This window comes from Callithrix jacchus, chromosome 9 (genome assembly GCF_049354715.1).
Source record: "Callithrix jacchus isolate 240 chromosome 9, calJac240_pri, whole genome shotgun sequence".
NCBI classification, from domain to species: domain Eukaryota; kingdom Metazoa; phylum Chordata; class Mammalia; order Primates; family Cebidae; genus Callithrix; species Callithrix jacchus.
In genome coordinates, this window is record NC_133510.1 from 40,585,190 (window position 1) to 40,603,144 (window position 17,955).

Genomic DNA, 17,955 nt, shown 5'->3' on the forward strand with positions numbered 1-17,955 from the left:
CAGGGAATAGATGTATGCTTTTGTGACATATTTGATGAGGATATCTAAATTTTAGTCGTTTTTCAAGTGGTGGAAATAGAGGTCCAGAGGAACTTAAGTGACTTGCTGAACTTTTGAGATTCTGATCTTGTTAAAATCATATTGATTCAGCATAAAGATGGACTGCATATTTACTCTTCATGGTACTGACAAATTCTCCAGTCAGTACCATGACGGTGTGAACTGTTGTAAACTATTGTAACAATGTACTATGTACATCAGTGTAAACTACTGTAATGATGTACTACATCTAGGAAAAAATTAGGATTTCTATTCCCAGTAATTTTCAATGAGATCATGTGGTAACTAAGTCTTAATCACTCTTTCTTAGACAAACACATGAAAGATCTACTGTCTAAATTGCTCAACTCAGGCTATTTTGAAAGTATCCCAGTTCCCAAAAATGCCAAGAAAAAAGAAGTACCACTGGAGGAAGAAATGCTAACACAGTCAGAAAAAAACCCACAATTATCGAAGGCTGAATCTGTCAAAGAGCCAGGTTTGTTGTGACCTCTGAAAATCCTTATAGTGGTTGCATTTTTTAATACCCCATATGAGCCACATATTGTGCAGTGATTGCCTTAATTGGTTAGGTTCTATATACATGGAAATCTTTACTTACTGCAGGATAAACCTAAGTTTTTAAAACATCTCTAGGCTTTATCACCATGATTTATAGAGTGAACCTTATTAGAAATATTAGTTTATACTTTGTCCCAAAAGAATACATTGGTTAAGAGGAGGGCATTTATGGAATTTGAATAAATTTCTCTGTTAAACTACTAGTAGGATAATTCTGTTTAAAATTGTTTACAATGGAAGATATAGTAGAATCCAATACTGTAGCAGAATGAGGATATAATTAACCTAATTTGAAATACCGATTTGGGAAAAAAAGTGCTAAAGTCAGTAAAGAAAATATACTTTTTAGATTACCATTTGCCTGGGGAAAAATATTTTGAGCAGATGGCACTTTTGCTTTTGTTTCCTGAAGCTGGGTTTATTAAATACCTCTTCTAAGGAGGTAGTCTAGCATGGTTCTGGTGGCCATAAGCAAGAGTCAAACCCTTTTCATGTTTATTTCCCCTTAGTTTTTAATACTAATTCCAGTGCTTCAGTATCTCCACTCAGTTATCCCCTCTTAAGCTGGCTTGTAAGAGGTTTTTCAGGGCCCTGTTTCAAGCTGAGGTGACCAATTTTTACCCCATGGAACATGAGCTATAATGCTAATTTGAAAAAAATCTGTGTTTTAGGGTAAGAGGAAATAAGTCTTATTTTTAATGAGAAATCAGTTTTTAATTGAAACTTGACTTTTGTCTTAAGTAAGAAGAACTACTAGTTTGAACTAGCCTCAGACCACATGCTTTGGACTAACAAGCAATAGAATTCTTCTTGCCATCAATATACTTGATTGTATTACCCTTTTTCTCTTATGAGTCTTCTGGAATATGTTGCTAGAATGAATTATAGTTGTCATCTGTCTAAAAACTTAGAGTTCACCTAGTATTTATTCGAATTCATTTTATCATCCCAGAGTCTGTAATGGAATTTGCACAGCCAGAGATACAACCACAAGAGGTAAGATACTGAAAGACAATTTGCTCATGTTGATTTTCAGCCTTTTATATAGGGTTGTGGTTAGAAGCTAAGGCTCTGGAGCTTGAACCCTGGTTCTGCAGTTTACTAGCTTAGGGACTTTGGGCAAGAAACCTGGTCCAGCTGTGTCTGTTATCCTCATATGTAAAATAGGATAATGATAATGACTACTTCATGGGGTTATTGTGAGGATTAAAGAGGTTGATCTAATTTTGAAATTACTTAGATTTTGCCTGGCACACTAACTACCCAAGTGTTAGCTATTTTTGCCTCCTGTGTTAGAGGAACTTTAAGATGCACAGGACTTTGCTGTCTCCAGAATTTACTCACACTGGTAGCAGAAAAGGGTATTTGTTCTCTTTCTGAAGTGACATTGAAATTCCTGGGAAGCTGAAAAGAATGGGATATTCAAAAACAGTATAATTGGTGTATAAAGGACATAAAACACTGGTAACTTAGGAAATGTAAGGCTTAAGGTTACACAGTTTAACTTTGAAGTTGAACTATCCTCTGCCTTTTAATATTTGAGTGAGTCAACTGGGGCGAGGGGTCCTAAGGCTGGCAAATGTGGAACAGCATTCATTGGTAAAGCGTCCGAATCAAGCAAACCTTGCTAGTCTTAGGCAAGTCAAACAGAAATTGCTACTTTTAAAGTATCAAAGTCTGTATTTCTGTTAATTGAGGAAAAAGGAATGGACAGAGAAGTAGGAAAGTCTTTTCAAGTAGAATAAGGACAGAAATTTCATATTAGCACAACAGCTTAGATCAATGGACATAGCAATACTAATAGAGTTGAATATTCCCTCCAAGGTCTTCTATGAATTTTGTGACTTAATTGCATTGTTTCTCTGTCTAGTTTCTTAACAGACGCTATATGACAGAAGTAGATTATTCAAACAAACAAGGCGAAGAGCAACCTTGGGAAGCAGATTATGCTAGAAAACCAAATCTCCCCAAACGTTGGGATATGCTTACTGAACCAGATAGTCAGGAAAAGAAACAGGAGTCCTTCAAGTCCTGGGAGTCTCCTGGTAAGCACCAGGAGATATCCAAGCCTACAGTTTCCTTAGAACAGAGAAAACAAGACACCTCAAAACTCAGGTCTACTCTGCCAGAAGAGCAGAAGAAGCAGGAGATATCCAAAACTAAGGCATCTCCTAGCCAGTGGAAGCAAGAAACTCCTAAATCCAAAGCAGGACGTGTTCAAGAGGAACAAAAGAAGCAGGAGACACCAAAGCCATGGCCGGTTCAGCTGCAGAAAGAACTAGATCCAAAGAAGCAAACTCCAAAGCCTTGGACACCTTCTGTGCAGAGTGAACAGAACACCACCAAGTCATGGACCACTCCAATGTGTGAAGAACAGGATTCAAAACAGCCAGAGACTCCAAAATCCTGGGAAAACAATGTTGAGAGTCAAAAACACTCTTTAACATCACAATCACAGATTTCTCCGAAGTCCTGGGGAGTAGCTACAGCAAGCCTCATACCAAATGACCAGCTCCTGCCCAGGAAGTTTAACACAGAACCCAAAGATGTGAGTTGATCTGTATCATTCTGCTTCTGTCAGTGTAGGCATAAATAAGGTGTTGTGGTAATATCATTTTAGTTCTCTTTAAAAAACAGCAAAACCCGTGTGAAATTAATGTATAAAGTGTTTCACCCTCTTTACTGGGTAGATTTATTGTTTTCCTTCGAAAACTGAGAGTTAATCTAGTCTGTCTCATCTAATCTGAGATGAAATTTCTACAATTATAAAATGTTTTAATGCCAAAATTTTAACAACATAATATGATATCAAAATAGTGGATAGTTTAGACAAGATCATTATGTTAACGAGTGAGTAATGTAAATGTTTGTCACAGGATGGGAGATACTGTATTTCTTTTTTTTTGTTTGTTTTTTTGATACTGTATTTCATTTGTTGTCATCTACCTGCTATATGAATAACTTTTTCTGACAAGTTAAAATTTTCTTTATTCTCTTGCTTCTCTTCTACTCATTTATGGTCACTCAGTTTAGCCCAGGTCTTTAAGAAGAAGGTTTAGGGTTGCAGATATTTTAGTATTGGGGGAAGGGATTTGAATTAGTTCTCTATTTCCACTTCAAAATGAGAATTTTTCCAAAGATAGGAAAACTGTTGGCATTAAATATTTTGTAGCTAGGTTTTAGAGTATAAGATTAGTTAAAATATAAGGCCACATTCTTTTAAGGATAAATAACCTATTTCAGGTAGTAACACTTACATTGAATAATTCTTGGGTACAATGCTCTGTTAAAGTTGCTTTTCATTAAGTTATAAATTAGTTATTTACCACTATTTATAATGCAAACTTGTTACCACCTCATTTGCTGAGATATATGAACTTCTGCTTCAGGTGTTCTCTATCTCTATGGAGTAGTCTTTCTTGCACTTTTGTGCCATTTTAGCTAAAGGCTTTCTGATAAACTATTGACCCTCTAATATAATAATGTGAAAAACATTTTGCTTGGGGAAAGCAAAACTGCATTTGATAAGTAAATTACCCTTTGCTTAATTCAGGTGTATGGGAACAGAATTTTAGAGTTATTTGGCTGCTTTTTATCTCCTTTCTCTCTTTTTAAGTTGCTAATATTAATTTTAGTTTCTTCCTTACTCTACAGAAGATTGGCAACTTTATTAACCAAATATCAAACAACAGTAACTGTAGCATAACTATTTTTGAAAAGCATTTAAAAAGCCAATTTAATATCTCAATAAAGCTACTTTTAAAAACCTGGTTTAAAATTCCACGAGGTATAGCAGTGCAGAACCTTTATCATACCGGAATATTCTCATGCTATTTGTGGAATTGCATTTAAAATCAGGGTTGCATATTTCAAAAGGTCAAAACTCATATTTAATTTGCTTTTCTAGCACAGATAGCATGATACTGAAATTGTAGTGTTTTGTCAGTGATTGAGAGGATACTTCTGTGTGTAATATAGTATTTTTCGGTCTTGGAATTTGAGCTGTCTAGAACACTGACTAAGTACAGTCAAATGCAGAATAGAGTTCAAAACCAAAAGACTAAACGTGAGATTAATCACTAATGTTCATACTTTCCTTCTAAAAGAGTCCCATATGAGTTCACTTACGGTCTCTTAACTCTTATTTTACCTGGTACCTTTGACAAACTTAGCTGTGTATTGTCTTTGTGAATTAGAAGGTGGAGAAGAGGAGCTAATGGAGACTGGCATGCTGACAGCTTTAAAAAGTAACCGTAAATTGGTCTAATTCAGGATGTGCGCAATTTTAAACAATTTAGGATGAAGATTAACCACCTTATAAACATAAGTAGCCCCCGAGAGTGTACTCACTTTATAACAAAATATAGTGTATCCCCCTCAATTTTAGGGTATGTGTGTATGTGTGTATGTGCTTACATATGTATTTACATCTTGAGTTCTGGAATAAGATACATCTTAAAAATGGGATATTTAAGGTGATAACAATTTTTGCCCTGTGGAAAAAAAATTATTGGTATGTCTCATAGTCAGTGACATCCTATCCTAGAGGACATTTGGTAACTCATGTCCATAATGGAAACACTCTTAACAAGGAAGTTCTGCTGGATCTTTTATTTAAAAACAATATTCTGTATTTTAGAAAGAGTTCCATGAAAATTGTGAAGGGGAAAAATCTGTTTAAAGTTTGCTTATTTAGAAAAGGTATTTATGAGGAAATTCTTTACCTGTGTTAAATCAACATTGCTGTTTTGTCTTTTCCTTTAAAATGTAGTGATAAGCTGTTTCCTAGATTAGCTTTTTCCTAGATTAGGGTCTTAGCTTTTTCCTAGATTAGGGTTTTAGCTGTTTCCTAGATTAGAATTTGAATTTCACTGTTACACATTATGGGTTTATCTTGTAGGTGCCTAAGCCTATGCATCAGCCTGTAGGTTCTTCCTCTACCCTTCCGAAGGATCCAGTATTGAGGAAAGAAAAACTGCAGGATCTGATGACTCAGATTCAAGGAACTTGTAACTTTATGCAAGTATGAGTCATTTACAAAATCTTAAATGATATTTATGGGGGTTCTGATTGGAAACATTACAGTGAAATTATTGTTAAGAGCATAGATTATTCTCTCAAGTCCTGGCTCTGCTGCCTCCTAGCTCTCCTAGACTGGAGTTTAGGCAAATTACTTGATTCTGCCTCAGTTTCTTTATTTGAGAAATGAGGATTATTGTTCTACTTCCTAAGTTTGTTAGAACAACAACAACAAAAAGAATTAAACGTGTGAAAAGCTTAACTTGCTCTAGTATCGTTACTGCTATAGATCATCAATAGTGAGAACTCTGAGAACCCACTGTAAGAACCTACTGTATGCTTGGTATTGTTAGGTACCATTACATTATAGATAGAGACAATAAGACATTCATTGCCTTCAATGGATTTATATTCCAGTTGTAGATTATAAATTTGTGTTAAATTAATAGTTAAATGATACATTGTGTTATACAGTATGTTTAAGTTGTGAAATACAGACACAGAATTTGATAATGGTATGAGATTACTGAGGACTGAAGTAGTCAAATAAGTATTTTTGTTTAGTGAGAGATCCTGAGCTTTGAATATAGGCCAGGGTTTAAATTCCAGTTCTGTTACTAGCTGTTTATTTTATTTTATTTTTTTGAGACAGAGTTTTGCTCGTTACCCAGGCTGGAGTGCAATGGCATGATCTCGGCTCACCGCAACCTTTGCCTCCTGGGTTCAGGCAATTCTGCCTCAGCCTCCTGAGTAGCTGGGATTACAGGCATGCGCCACCATTCCCAGCTAGTTTTTTGTATTTTAGTAGAGGCGGGGTTTCACCATGTTGACCAAGATGGTCTCGATCTCTTGACCTCGTGATCTGCCCGCCTCGGCCTCCCAAAGTGCTGGGATTACAGGCGAGCACCAGCTGTTTATTTAACCTCCCACACTTATTTGCAAAATGCAGGAATTGCCTATACTGTCAGATTACTTGAAGATAAAAGAACTGAAATTCTCCCTGCAAGGGTGTAGTTTAAGTATGCAAAATACTGGAAAGTTTTTTGGGAGAACCAAGATAGGCAGATTAAAGAGATTGGTTTCTCATTGTGAAAGTGTTTTAATAGCATGAGTTAGTAAATGGCTGAAATAAATAGGTGCTCCTTGGTTGGGTGTAATAAAAATGAGGGTTCTGATTAGACTAGGATTGATGACTGTGTTTAGGGCCTTAGTAAGGTTAAGAGTTTCTTTTCTGACTTAGGCTTTAGAGTTACTATTGTAGTGTTTTTGTTGCTTTGTTTTGTTTTTTTTAAAGACATGATCTAACTCTGCTAGCTGAGGTTGAGGTGCAGTGGCGTGATCATAGCTCACTGTAGACTCAAACTCCTGGGCTAAAGTGATCCTCCTGTCTCAGCCTCCTGGGCATCTGGGACTACAGGCACATAACCACCATGCCTAGCTAATTCTTAAAAAAATGTTTAGTAGCAACAAAGTCTTACTTTTTTGCCCATGCTAGTCTTGAACTCTTGAGCTCAAGCAATCTTCCTACCTCAGCCTCCTAAGTGCTGGGATTACAGGTGTGAGCCATAGAGCACGGCCTACGCTTGTAGTTTTGACACTTTACATGCCTTAAGAGTTGGCAGTTACTTTAAATTTTACTTTCAATTCTTAAATTTCTTTTTCCATGAAGACTGTTTTTGACATCTTGAGATAGTGATTAGCTAGATACTTATAGCTTTAGCTAGATATCTGTAGCTACTAGTCTATAGGCAACATCATGAATAATTTAATGGTAATAGCTTTTAAATGAGTGATCTTTGTTTTTTACTCCTTATTTAAAATCGTGTCTTTAGGAGTCTGTTCTGGACTTTGACAAACCTTCAAGTGCAATTCCATCGTCACAACCGCCTTCAGCTACTCCAGGTAGCCCCGTAGGTATGTAATTATTCTAAAGACTTGGAGCAAACATCTTGAGCTTCCAGCTGTTTGTTGTTGTTGTTGTCTTTTCAAATGATTTTATTTTAGATGTCCTAATATGTTGGTATATTTTTTCTAACTGTATCCATCTGTTAACAGTTATATGTGGGTAAATGACTATTAGGACATTAGTGTACTTAACTGACTTGTTTTCATGTTTTGGAGAAAGGCTCTGGGTAGGTCAATGGAAATACTCAATAGCTTTTTTATAATTTATGTTGTTGGAGTGAATTTTAACTAGAACTTGCTTGACTCCTTTGGACTCTTAAATCTAGTGTTGAGGCTTTTGGGTCTTAACTATGGGTGAGATTACCACAATGAAGTGTAGAACAGTGATTAACACAGTAACTAATGAAGGAGGCTACATTTGAATCTGGCCGGATGCTTCAGTGCTTACGTCTTTTGTTCCATGTTTGTTTCACTCCAGAGAGGAGTGACATAAAACTAGTCCAGCTATAGTGAGCAGTATACACCAGCTTGATGATTGGTGTAGCAATTCCTGGGTGAAGTAAGGAGATCAAATAGAGAGTAATTAATAAAAGTGATGGATATTAACAAGAAGAAACAAACTATGTAATTGAAAAGTGTGTTAATATATGTAATCAGAAAAAAACTGAACAGATGATCCAGATAAGATTGACTTTGAACTCTGTGAAACTTAAGTTTATCAGTTAATTGCTATGCCTGGTAGCTCAGGTCTTATCTTCCAGATCACTATTATCAGTTATTTTTAAATGTCTTAGTTCTTTTTTTTTTTTTTTTTTTAAAGTCTTGAAATGCTACTTTTGCCCATTCAACCTTAAAACTTCACTCTGTGTCACAGTGGAACTAGTATTTTTCATTCTTCTACCGTTCTCTTTTTAAAACTCTAATAGAAAGTGCATGGTGAACTTGAGACCTAGTCCTTCCAGCTAATGCCTTTTTCTGTGATGTGTAAACTTCAGTTTCCTCCTAGTTGATAGGCATAAACTTTTGTCTTCCCTTAGTAGTTACTGTTTATTTTGCTCCTTGCAGCATCTAAAGAACAAAATTTGTCCAGTCAAAGTGATTTTCTTCAAGAGCCATTACAGGTAACTTTCCAAATTAATCTTTTATTCTTCTTTGCTACTGAAGGAAGAAGCTCTTACTTTGGAAAGAATAATCAGACTTACTGATTCTAATGTACCTGATGAAATTATTAAAAGTGTTCTAAGCATATGTTGTTTTGTAGACTAAGTACAACTTGTCCTAAAATGATTACCTGATGACTATGCTGAAAACATCTATTGTAATACAGGTTTGCTGACTTTAGTAAGGAGAGAGCAAGCCTGAAGAAATCAGAGGGTGCCTTATCTAAGAATACTATGTTCTCTTGAGCTATTTAAGTTGTTTAATTTATTAGCATAGTAAAGGGTCTGTAGAAAGAAATTAATTGTGTTTAATTCATTGTTAACCAATCCCCTATCCACTACAGTAGTTCACATTCTGTGGAACTTATTTTTGCAGAATAAACTTAGAGATACAAATGGACCAGATCACTGACATTGCTAAATGAATGCCAGTTCCATTTCCATCAATAGTAAGAAGGTTCACTTGTTTTCTGGTCATTACCTTTGAACAAAAATTTCTCTGTGTCCCTCTGAAAAGCTTATGGCAGTTCACCTGACAGTAGCTGCTTTGACTCTAAGTTAAACATTTTCACAAGGTTGTTCAACAGTTGCAACCTTTTATTCCTAAAGCTTTGGAGTAAATAACATTTGTTTACAGTGATTTGTATATGCTTTGGTGAGGTGGTGGTTCCATTTTTTTTTCCATAAGAGAGATGGGTCTTGCTATGTTGCCCAGGTTGGTCTCAAACTCCTGGGCTCAAGCAATCGTCCACTACAGTCTCCCAAAATGTTGGGGTTACAGATATGAGCCACTGCACCCAGCTCTTAATTTTCAAACTGTATTTGTTGATCAGGGTATTTTAGGTTTTTTCCTACTTTCCTCCAGTTCACTCACTGCTTTTACTAAAGCAGTTAAATTTTATCTGTTCTAGCTGTTTAGGATTCTGCATAAGGCTTTCAGTTGACAAGTTAAAGTTTTTTAAAAGCTCTGGTCTAGGTTAGTAGTTCTCTGGTGCAGGCTGTGGGATGGTTGCATCAGAAGCCCCTGGTCGCTTTAATAAGATATACATTTCTAGATAAGACTTAGACCTGTTGGAGCACAATTTTCTAGGGTGTTACCTATATTTTTAAAAGCCTCCTGGGCTGGGCATGGTAGCTCATGCTTTTAATCTCAGCACTTTGGGAAGCCGAGGCAGGCAGATCATAAGGTCAGGAATCAAGACCATCTTGGTTAACGCTGAAACCCTGTCTCTACTGAAAGTATAAAAAATTAGCCGGGCATGGTGGCACATGCCTATAGTCCCAGCTGCTCAGGAGGCTGAGGCAGGAGAATCACTTGAACCTGGGAGGCAGAGGTTGCAGTGAGCCGAGATCATGCCACTGCACTCCAGCCTGGCGATGAAGCAAGACAACGTCTCAAAAAAACAAAAGCTTTCTGGATAAATCTTCATACCCGTTTTTTGGAACATTAGTTTCAAACATCATGTTTATTCACCATCATCCCACCTCCAGCTGGTCTACTTAAAGAGTGGTAATTTGGAAGGAAGAACTGCCATCACTTCTAAATAAATACTAATGTAAATGTCTTTGTTATTAAATGAACCTTTTAACTGAAATTCAAGCCATTTAAAGATTATCAAATGGCCTAAGATGCCTTAACTTAGCATCTGTGGAATTTCCCTTAGCAGTAGAGTTATTTCCCCACAGCAGCCAGTTCTGCTTTTCTTGGGCTCTTGCCTCATTAATGATAGAGCCAAAAGAAAGACCTAGTTTTAGAAACACTCTAATCTCATAATGGTTCTAATATTTTGGCCAAATCTAAGTTATGCCTATTTATTTGGTTATATAAAATGTACAAAAGGGTTTCAGACATTTTTTTTCCATAAGATCTTAAAACTTAATCCCTATTCTCCTTCCTAAAAAGCAACATACCATAATGGTTCCTTAAAGAAGGTCACAGAAACATAGTTTCTCTGTTTTGTTACCCTTCATTAGTTTCTAGTTCACCTATTTTATTACTGGGGCTTCTGAGAATCACATAGAAGCATTTAGATAAAAGGAGTGGATATACTGACACTTTAGATCTTGCTATTGCCAGATTTTTATGGGTGTCTCTGCTATATTTGAATACCTGTTGTGCCGGAGAAGTCTTTCCTAGCTACTCTTTTCATTTTCTGTTGGCTACAGTTGTCAAACTTTAGTTCCTAAAGTGCTTTCTCCCAATTTTTATTTTACACATACTATCAACTTTAATTTTTCACTAGACCTTTCATTCTGATTTATGTAGAGCTTATCTGTGCTGTTTATACTTCAGCCTGCCTCTTCAGGATGCTGGTAGTACTTAGCATGAAAGCATAGTTATTAAGGTCTCTGGCAGAGCTGTGCCTACAGTGTTAAAGGTGCCCAGCACTCACCTTCCTGTGAATGGTATCTAGTGCAGGGCCAAGAATCAGTGAAAATGGGATGAGAGGTGTAGTTTTGTGACCAGGCCTGGAAAGGCAGTGTAGCAGTCTGCTTGGGTTTGAATCTCAGCTCTGCCAGTTAATTGTAGTATGATCTTGGGCAAATTTCTTAACCTTTCTTTGCCACTGCTTAATTGTCAATAAAATGAGAATAGTATCTATCTCACAGATTACTGTTAGGATTAAATATATTAACATGTGTAAAGTGTGTTTAGCAGGGTGCTTGGCACATATGGCTCTTCAGTTAGAGTAACATATTAGGAAGTCCAGGGCCCAAGAAATATAAAGTGAACAAAATGTGCCTTTTTTTCCTGTGTCTAGGCTACTTCTTCTCCAGTTACTTGTAGCTCAAATGCTTGCTTGGTTACTACCGATCAGGCTTCTTCTGGATCTGAAACAGAGTTTATGACCTCAGAGACTCCTGAGGTAAAAGACCAATTGTCTTAATTTCTTTTGTGTCTTAAAGAGTAGCAGAACCAGTTTATCTTATGAATTACAGGCATGATTAGTTGAATGATGTAACATTTATACTTTATTAATGTATTGCTTTCTATAGATGTTGTGATCTTAGAACTTATACAGGTAACTTTATTGTGGCTTTGCCACATAAATAGATTTAATATTGTATTGCCGTATCTAGTGCAATGAATGTCAATTTTAACATAAAAGTATAGGTAGCGTTAAGTCAAGTTTTACATTGAAGGACTTTTAGGAGGAAAGTCTCTTATTTGTATAACTAAAAGCTCAGTAACTTTATATTGTTAATATTAGCACTTACTGAGTTGAAATGAATCACAGTTTTGTTTTGGCTTTGTCAAAAGTAATTTGGGTTGGGTATGCTGGCTCATGCCTGTAATCCTAGCATTTTGGGGAGGCTGAGGCAGGTGGATCACTTAAGTTCAGGAGTTTAAGACCAGCCTGGCCAACATGATGAAGCCCTGTCTCTACTAAAAATATAAAAATTAGCTGGGTATGGTGGCATGTGCCTCTAGTCCCAGATTCTCAGGAGGCTGAGGCCGGAGAATTGCTTGAACCCAGGAGGTGGAGGTTGCAGTGAGCTGAGATGGCACCACTGCACTTTGGCCTGGGTGACAGAGTGAGACTCCATCTCAAAAAAAGAAAAAGCAGTTTGCAGTATTATGTTTGTGCTTTCAATTCTGAGTTACAGTTTTTGCTAAGTTTGAGTAAATTCTTGAGCTGGACATAGTAAAATGAATTTTGAGGGGTAATTTAGCAACTATCAGATATATTTTGTTAACTATTAAGGATACGTATGCATTATAGAATATAAGAAAATATAGATAATCCTTAGTGGTGCTGATATGATCTAAATTTAAATTATCTCATTCCCCATTTTAAGAAGAGGAAGAAGTGATTGTTACCAAGTAACTCACAGCTATCTGCTTCACAATCTAGTTGAGACTGGTTTTTGGTATTTTTTTAAGCCTTTGGATTTATAATCTGTTATGTCAAGAACTTGTGGCTTCCTTAGGTAAGGATTACTTAAATTGGATTAGAGTTGTTTTCTGTTTTAGGTAGCTGACTTAGAAACCCACTAATAAGCGTTTAAAATAGAGAAAAATTAACATTAGACAACTAACCCAAGGTTTTTCTTAAATCCAATTCTGCTGTATAAATTTTGAATAACTAGGTTCTTAACTGGAAAGTACCATTTCAGGGTTTCAAAAGGACTAGGTGCCTGTAAAAAGTTCAGCCCCTCATCTGTTAGACTGATTATTGGTAAGACTCTCTGACTTAGTCAGCAAGCTGTGCAAAGCAAATACTGGTGTGCATCCTCAGCAGTTGAGATTTGAAATTGTAAGCAAAAGCTATTCTTTTGCATTCCTGTGTCCAAATGTCATCCTAAAGAACTTGCTGACTTATGCCATTTTGGGTTTTAGAGTAAGTTAACTGCTTGTTATATGGCAGGTGATTGGCTGATACTGCATTTCTCCTCCCCAGGCAGCAATTCCCCCAGGCAAGAAACCGTCTTCACTAGCTTCTGCAAATCCTTCCATGGCAAAGGGCTCTGAACAGGGCTTCCAGTCACCTCCAGCAAGTAGTAGTTCAGTAACCATTAACACAGCACCCTTTCAAGCCATGCAGACAGTGAGTATGAAACATGAATGATGATTGCAGTTCATTATTCCTGTTAAAAAGCCATTGTTTCTCTTGCATAATTATTGGGTACTGTGTGAAAAGTTTGCCTTTTGTAAAACTTATTTGGGTTGGTAGAATTATATTTGGACAATGGCAATACTGTTTGTGGCAGAAGAGTAGAAAATCCACAGCCTCTAGAATTTTGAATGGGTGTTTTATCAGAGCACAATCCCCTATTTCAGAATTAGTAACAGGCAAAGCTGAGGACCCCTATTAAACAAACAAAATGTGTGGGTGAGAAACAGGGTTTTCTACTAACAGCTTAATAATACTAATTATTAATGTAGCCTTGTAATATAGTTTGAAATCAGGTAGCGTGATGCCTCCAGCTTTGTTCTTTTTGCTTAGGATTGTCTTGGCTATTCAGGTTCTCTTTTGGTTCCATATGAAGTTTAAGGTGGTTTTTTCCAGTTCTGTGAAGAAGGTCATTGGTAGTTTGATGGGGATAGCATTGAATCTATAAATTACTTTGGGCAGTATAGCCATTTTCACGATATTGATTCTTCCTAACCATGAGCATGGAATGTTTCTCCATCTCTTTGTGTCCTGTCTTATTTCCTTGAGCAGTGGTTTGTAGTTCTCCTTGAAGAGGTCCTTTACATTCTTTGTTAGTTGTATTCCTAAGTATTTGAGTCTTTTTATAGCAATTGTGAATGGCAGTTTGCTCATGATTCGGCTCTCTGTTAGTCTGTTATTGGTATATAGGAATGCTTGTGATTTTTGCACATTGATTTTGTATCCTGAGACTTTGCTGAAGTTGCTTATCAGTTTAAGGAGATTTGGGACTGAGATGATAGGGTCTTCTAAATATACAATCATGTCATCTGCAAATAGAGACAATTTGACTTCTTCCTTTTCTAATTGAATACCTTTTATTTTTTATTCTTGCCTAATTGCTCTGGCTAGAACTTCCAATACTGTATTGAATAGGAGTGGTGAAGGAGGGCATCCTTGTCTAGTGGCGGATTTCAAAGGGAATACTTCCAGTTTTGCCCATTCAGTATGATATTGGCTGTAGGTTTGTCATAAATAGCTTTTATTGTTTTGAGATACATTTCTTCGATACCTAATTTATTGAGAGTTTTTAGCATAAAGCGCTGTTGAATTTTTTCGAAGGTCTTCTCTGCATCTATTGAGATAATCATGTGGTTTTTGTCTTTGGTTCAGTTTATGTGGTGGATTACGTTTATCGACTTGTGTATGTTGAACCAGCCTTGCATCCCTGGAATGAAGCCTTCTTGATCGTGGTAGATAAGCTTTTTGATGTGCTGTAGCAATTGGTTTGCCGTTATTTTATTGAAGATTTTTGCGTCTATGTTCATCATGGATATTGGCCTGAAGTTTTCATATGTTGAGTCTCTGCCGGATGATGTTTTTCTATCAGGATGATGTTAGTCTCATAAAATGGCCAACAAAAACTTGAAAAAATGTTCATAATCACTGATTATTAGAGAAATGCACATCAAATCCACGTTGAGGTACCATCTAACACCAGTTAGCATGGTGATCATTAAAAAATCTGGAGACAACAGATGCTGGAAAGGATGTGGAGAAACAGGAACACTTTTACACTGTTGTTGGGAGTGTACATTAGTTCAACCATTGTGGAAGACAGTGTGGCACTTCCTCAAGGACCTAGAACCAGAAATACCATTTGACCCAGTAATCCCATTACTAGGTATATACCCAAAGGATTATAAACCATTCTATTACAAAGATACATGCATGCGTATGTTCATAGCTGCACTGTTTACAATAGCAAAGACCCGGAACCAACCGAAATGCCCATCAATGATAGACTGGACAAGGAAAATGTGGCACATATACGCCACGGAATACTATGGAGCCATAAAAAATGAGGACTTTGTGTCCTTTGTAGGGACATGGATGAACCTGGAAATGGTCATTCTTAGCAAACTGACACAAGAACAGAAAATCAAACACCACATGTTCTCACTCATATGTGGGTGTTGATCAATGAGAACACATGGACAGAGGGAGGGGAATATCACACACTGGGGTCTGTTGGCAGGTGCCAAGGGAGGGACAGCAGGGGTATGGGGAGGTCGGGAAGGGATAACATGGGGACAAATGCCAGATATAGGTGCCTGGGGGATGGAGGCAGCAAACCACATTGCCATGTGTGTACCTATGCAGCAATCCCACATGATCTGCACATGTACCCCAGAACCTAAAGTAGTATAAAAATAAATAAATAATTAAAAAAAATACGAATATCAGTACTAGTGTTATTCCCTAACATCAGTAACCTGCAATACCAGACACATACATGGGTGTTCTGTCATTGCAGAAACTTGCATTTAATATTATCCTGGTCTCAAGATGGTTTTTGGAGATTTGTTCAGACTTGTGTGGTGTTTTGAATTTTATGCATCTTTTTTTTTTTATTAACAAATTGTAAAGCTTTTTTTTTTGGTAATATTACGGCTAGTTTGGTATGTTTATTCTGTAAACACAGACTAGTATAAACTAGTTCTTTGTGGTAGGGGAATCCTTAATGAGCCAGTAAATACCTTTCCTGTTGGTGTCCTACTGTAAGCACTTTGTGTCCTACTCCAAGGACTTTGGAATGATGGTGGTAGTGGGGCCAGTGGAGTAACAGTGGAAAGCAGGCACCAACCGGGGAAATCAGCTGGTGAATCCAGACAGCTGAATTCACTCACCTGATCACTTAGAGTATCTTAGTTCTAGATAGATACCTTGATTTCCTTGCTTTCACTCTTTTCCTGTCAGTTCATCCTGCATAGTATAGCCACATTGGTTTTACCTTTTCATTTGTCTAATTAAAAGCAAGCAGTGTTCCATTACAGAATGAAATTGAGTCCTCGGCCTGACAGTCAGTACCTTTTCACATTTGTTAATCTGCCACACTTAGTCCCCTGAGCTTGCCTTATACATTCTTGTTACAATACATTTTACTCATGCCAATCTGTTTTCTCTGCCTGTTTGAATCCCACCCAGTTCACATTGGTTCTTACTGATTTATTGATTATATAATAGTTACAAAACCAGGCACTGTTCTTAATCACTGAAATTGTAACAGTGAGAAAAAGAAAAGTAGGCTCAGGAAACTCGACATTTTATTATGGAGGTAGGAGGGCTAGGGAGACAAATACCTGTATATCAGGTGCTGTGTGATGTAAGGAAAAATGGAGCAGAATTGGGGAGGTAGAGAGTCATAGAAGGAGAGCTCATTGCTTGCCACATGGTAAAGATTGAGTAAATGGTAAAATATTTCATTCATCTTCAGTTTTTGAAAAAAGACTCCTTTCCCTTATATAGCTTTTATTCTCAGTAAGCATTATTATGATAGCATAATAGCAGGAAGATTAACTTTTACTCTTCAGTGTAAATTCTGTCAGGAATCAAGTAGGAGTGTTGTTTTTTTTTTTATTTTTTTACTGTGGTAAAATATATGTAACACAGAATTTACCATTTTAACCTTTTTAAAGTATACAATTTGTGGCATTAAATATATTCATAATGTGCAATCATCATCACTCTTTCCAGAACTTTTTCATTATTCCAAACAGAAACTTAGTACCCATTAAGCAACAACTTCCTATTTGTCACCCCCTCCACAGCTCTGGTAACCTCTATTCACTTCCTTTCTATGAATTTACCTATTCTATGTAAGTGGTATCCTGTATCATTTTTCCTTTTATATCTGGATTTTTGCACTTTGCATAATGTTTTCGGAGTTCATTCTTGTTGTAGAGTGTATCAGAATTCCATTTTTGTACTGCTGAATAATATTCCATTTCATGTATGTACTTCCTTTTGCTTCTTCATTCAACTATTGGGTATTTGAGTTGTTTGTACCTTTTGGCTATTCTGAACAATGCTGCTATGAACGTGGGTGTATAAATATCTATTTGAGTCCCTATTTTCAATTATTTTGGGTATATACCTAGAAATGGAATTAGTGGATCATATATTCTGTACATTTTGAGAAGGCAGTGTACTATATTCCATAGTGGTGGCTGGCGTGCCTACTGGCAATGCATGAGGATTTCAGTTCCTCCGCATCCTTGCCAACACTTATTTTCTGTCTTTTTGAAAGTAGTCCTACTAATGGGTATAAAACTATATTGCATTATGGTTTTGATTTACATGTTCCTAATGATTAATGATAGTGAGCATGTTTTCATGTGCTTATTTGCCATTTATCTTTTTCAGAGATATGTCTGTTCAAGTCCTTTGCCTGCAAAATAGAAGTTTTTGATTGTAGAATTTTGCTGGATGTCACCCTTAAGCATTTTCTTTGAAACTTTCCAGATGACTTAGTGTGTCCTTTTCTTTTAAGGTATTTAATGTTAATGCACCTCTGCCTCCACGAAAAGAACAAGAAATAAAAGAATCTCCTTATTCACCTGGCTACAATCAAAGTTTTACTACAGCAAGTACACAGACACCACCCCAGTGCCAACTGCCAGCTATACATGTAGAACAAACTGTTCTTTCTCAAGAGACTGGTAAGATCTTTGCATATGGTATTTGGAAGACTTAGATGGATAGCCAATTAAATGGAAAGCAAGTCTAGCAAGTCTGTAGTGACACTTTAGAAGTATTCTCCTGACTAGTAAGCATTATTTCTTCACATGTTCTTCCAAAGTTGAGAAAAACCT

General features: G+C 36.7%; 1 protein-coding gene across 50 annotated transcripts in view; it reads left to right on the plus strand.

The window, feature by feature from the left end:
* Positions 1-17,955, plus strand: part of CAPRIN2 (caprin family member 2) — a 48,200-nt gene that overhangs the window by 23,010 nt on the left and 7,235 nt on the right. For 27 of the 50 annotated variants that reach the window (XM_078338977.1, XM_009003687.5, XM_078338979.1 and 24 more), the window contains 9 exons: positions 371-538; positions 1,574-1,617; positions 2,492-3,169; positions 5,522-5,644; positions 7,473-7,554; positions 8,611-8,666; positions 11,468-11,572; positions 13,109-13,255; positions 17,634-17,802. In XM_078338977.1, the coding sequence (XP_078195103.1) occupies positions 371-538; positions 1,574-1,617; positions 2,492-3,169; positions 5,522-5,644; positions 7,473-7,554; positions 8,611-8,666; positions 11,468-11,572; positions 13,109-13,255; positions 17,634-17,802 (1,572 nt within the window). The remainder of the gene's footprint in view (positions 1-370; positions 539-1,573; positions 1,618-2,491; positions 3,170-5,521; positions 5,645-7,472; positions 7,555-8,610; positions 8,667-11,467; positions 11,573-13,108; positions 13,256-17,633; positions 17,803-17,955) is intronic. The other 23 variants (XM_078338965.1, XM_078338967.1, XM_078338988.1 and 20 more) reach the window with 2 other exon arrangements.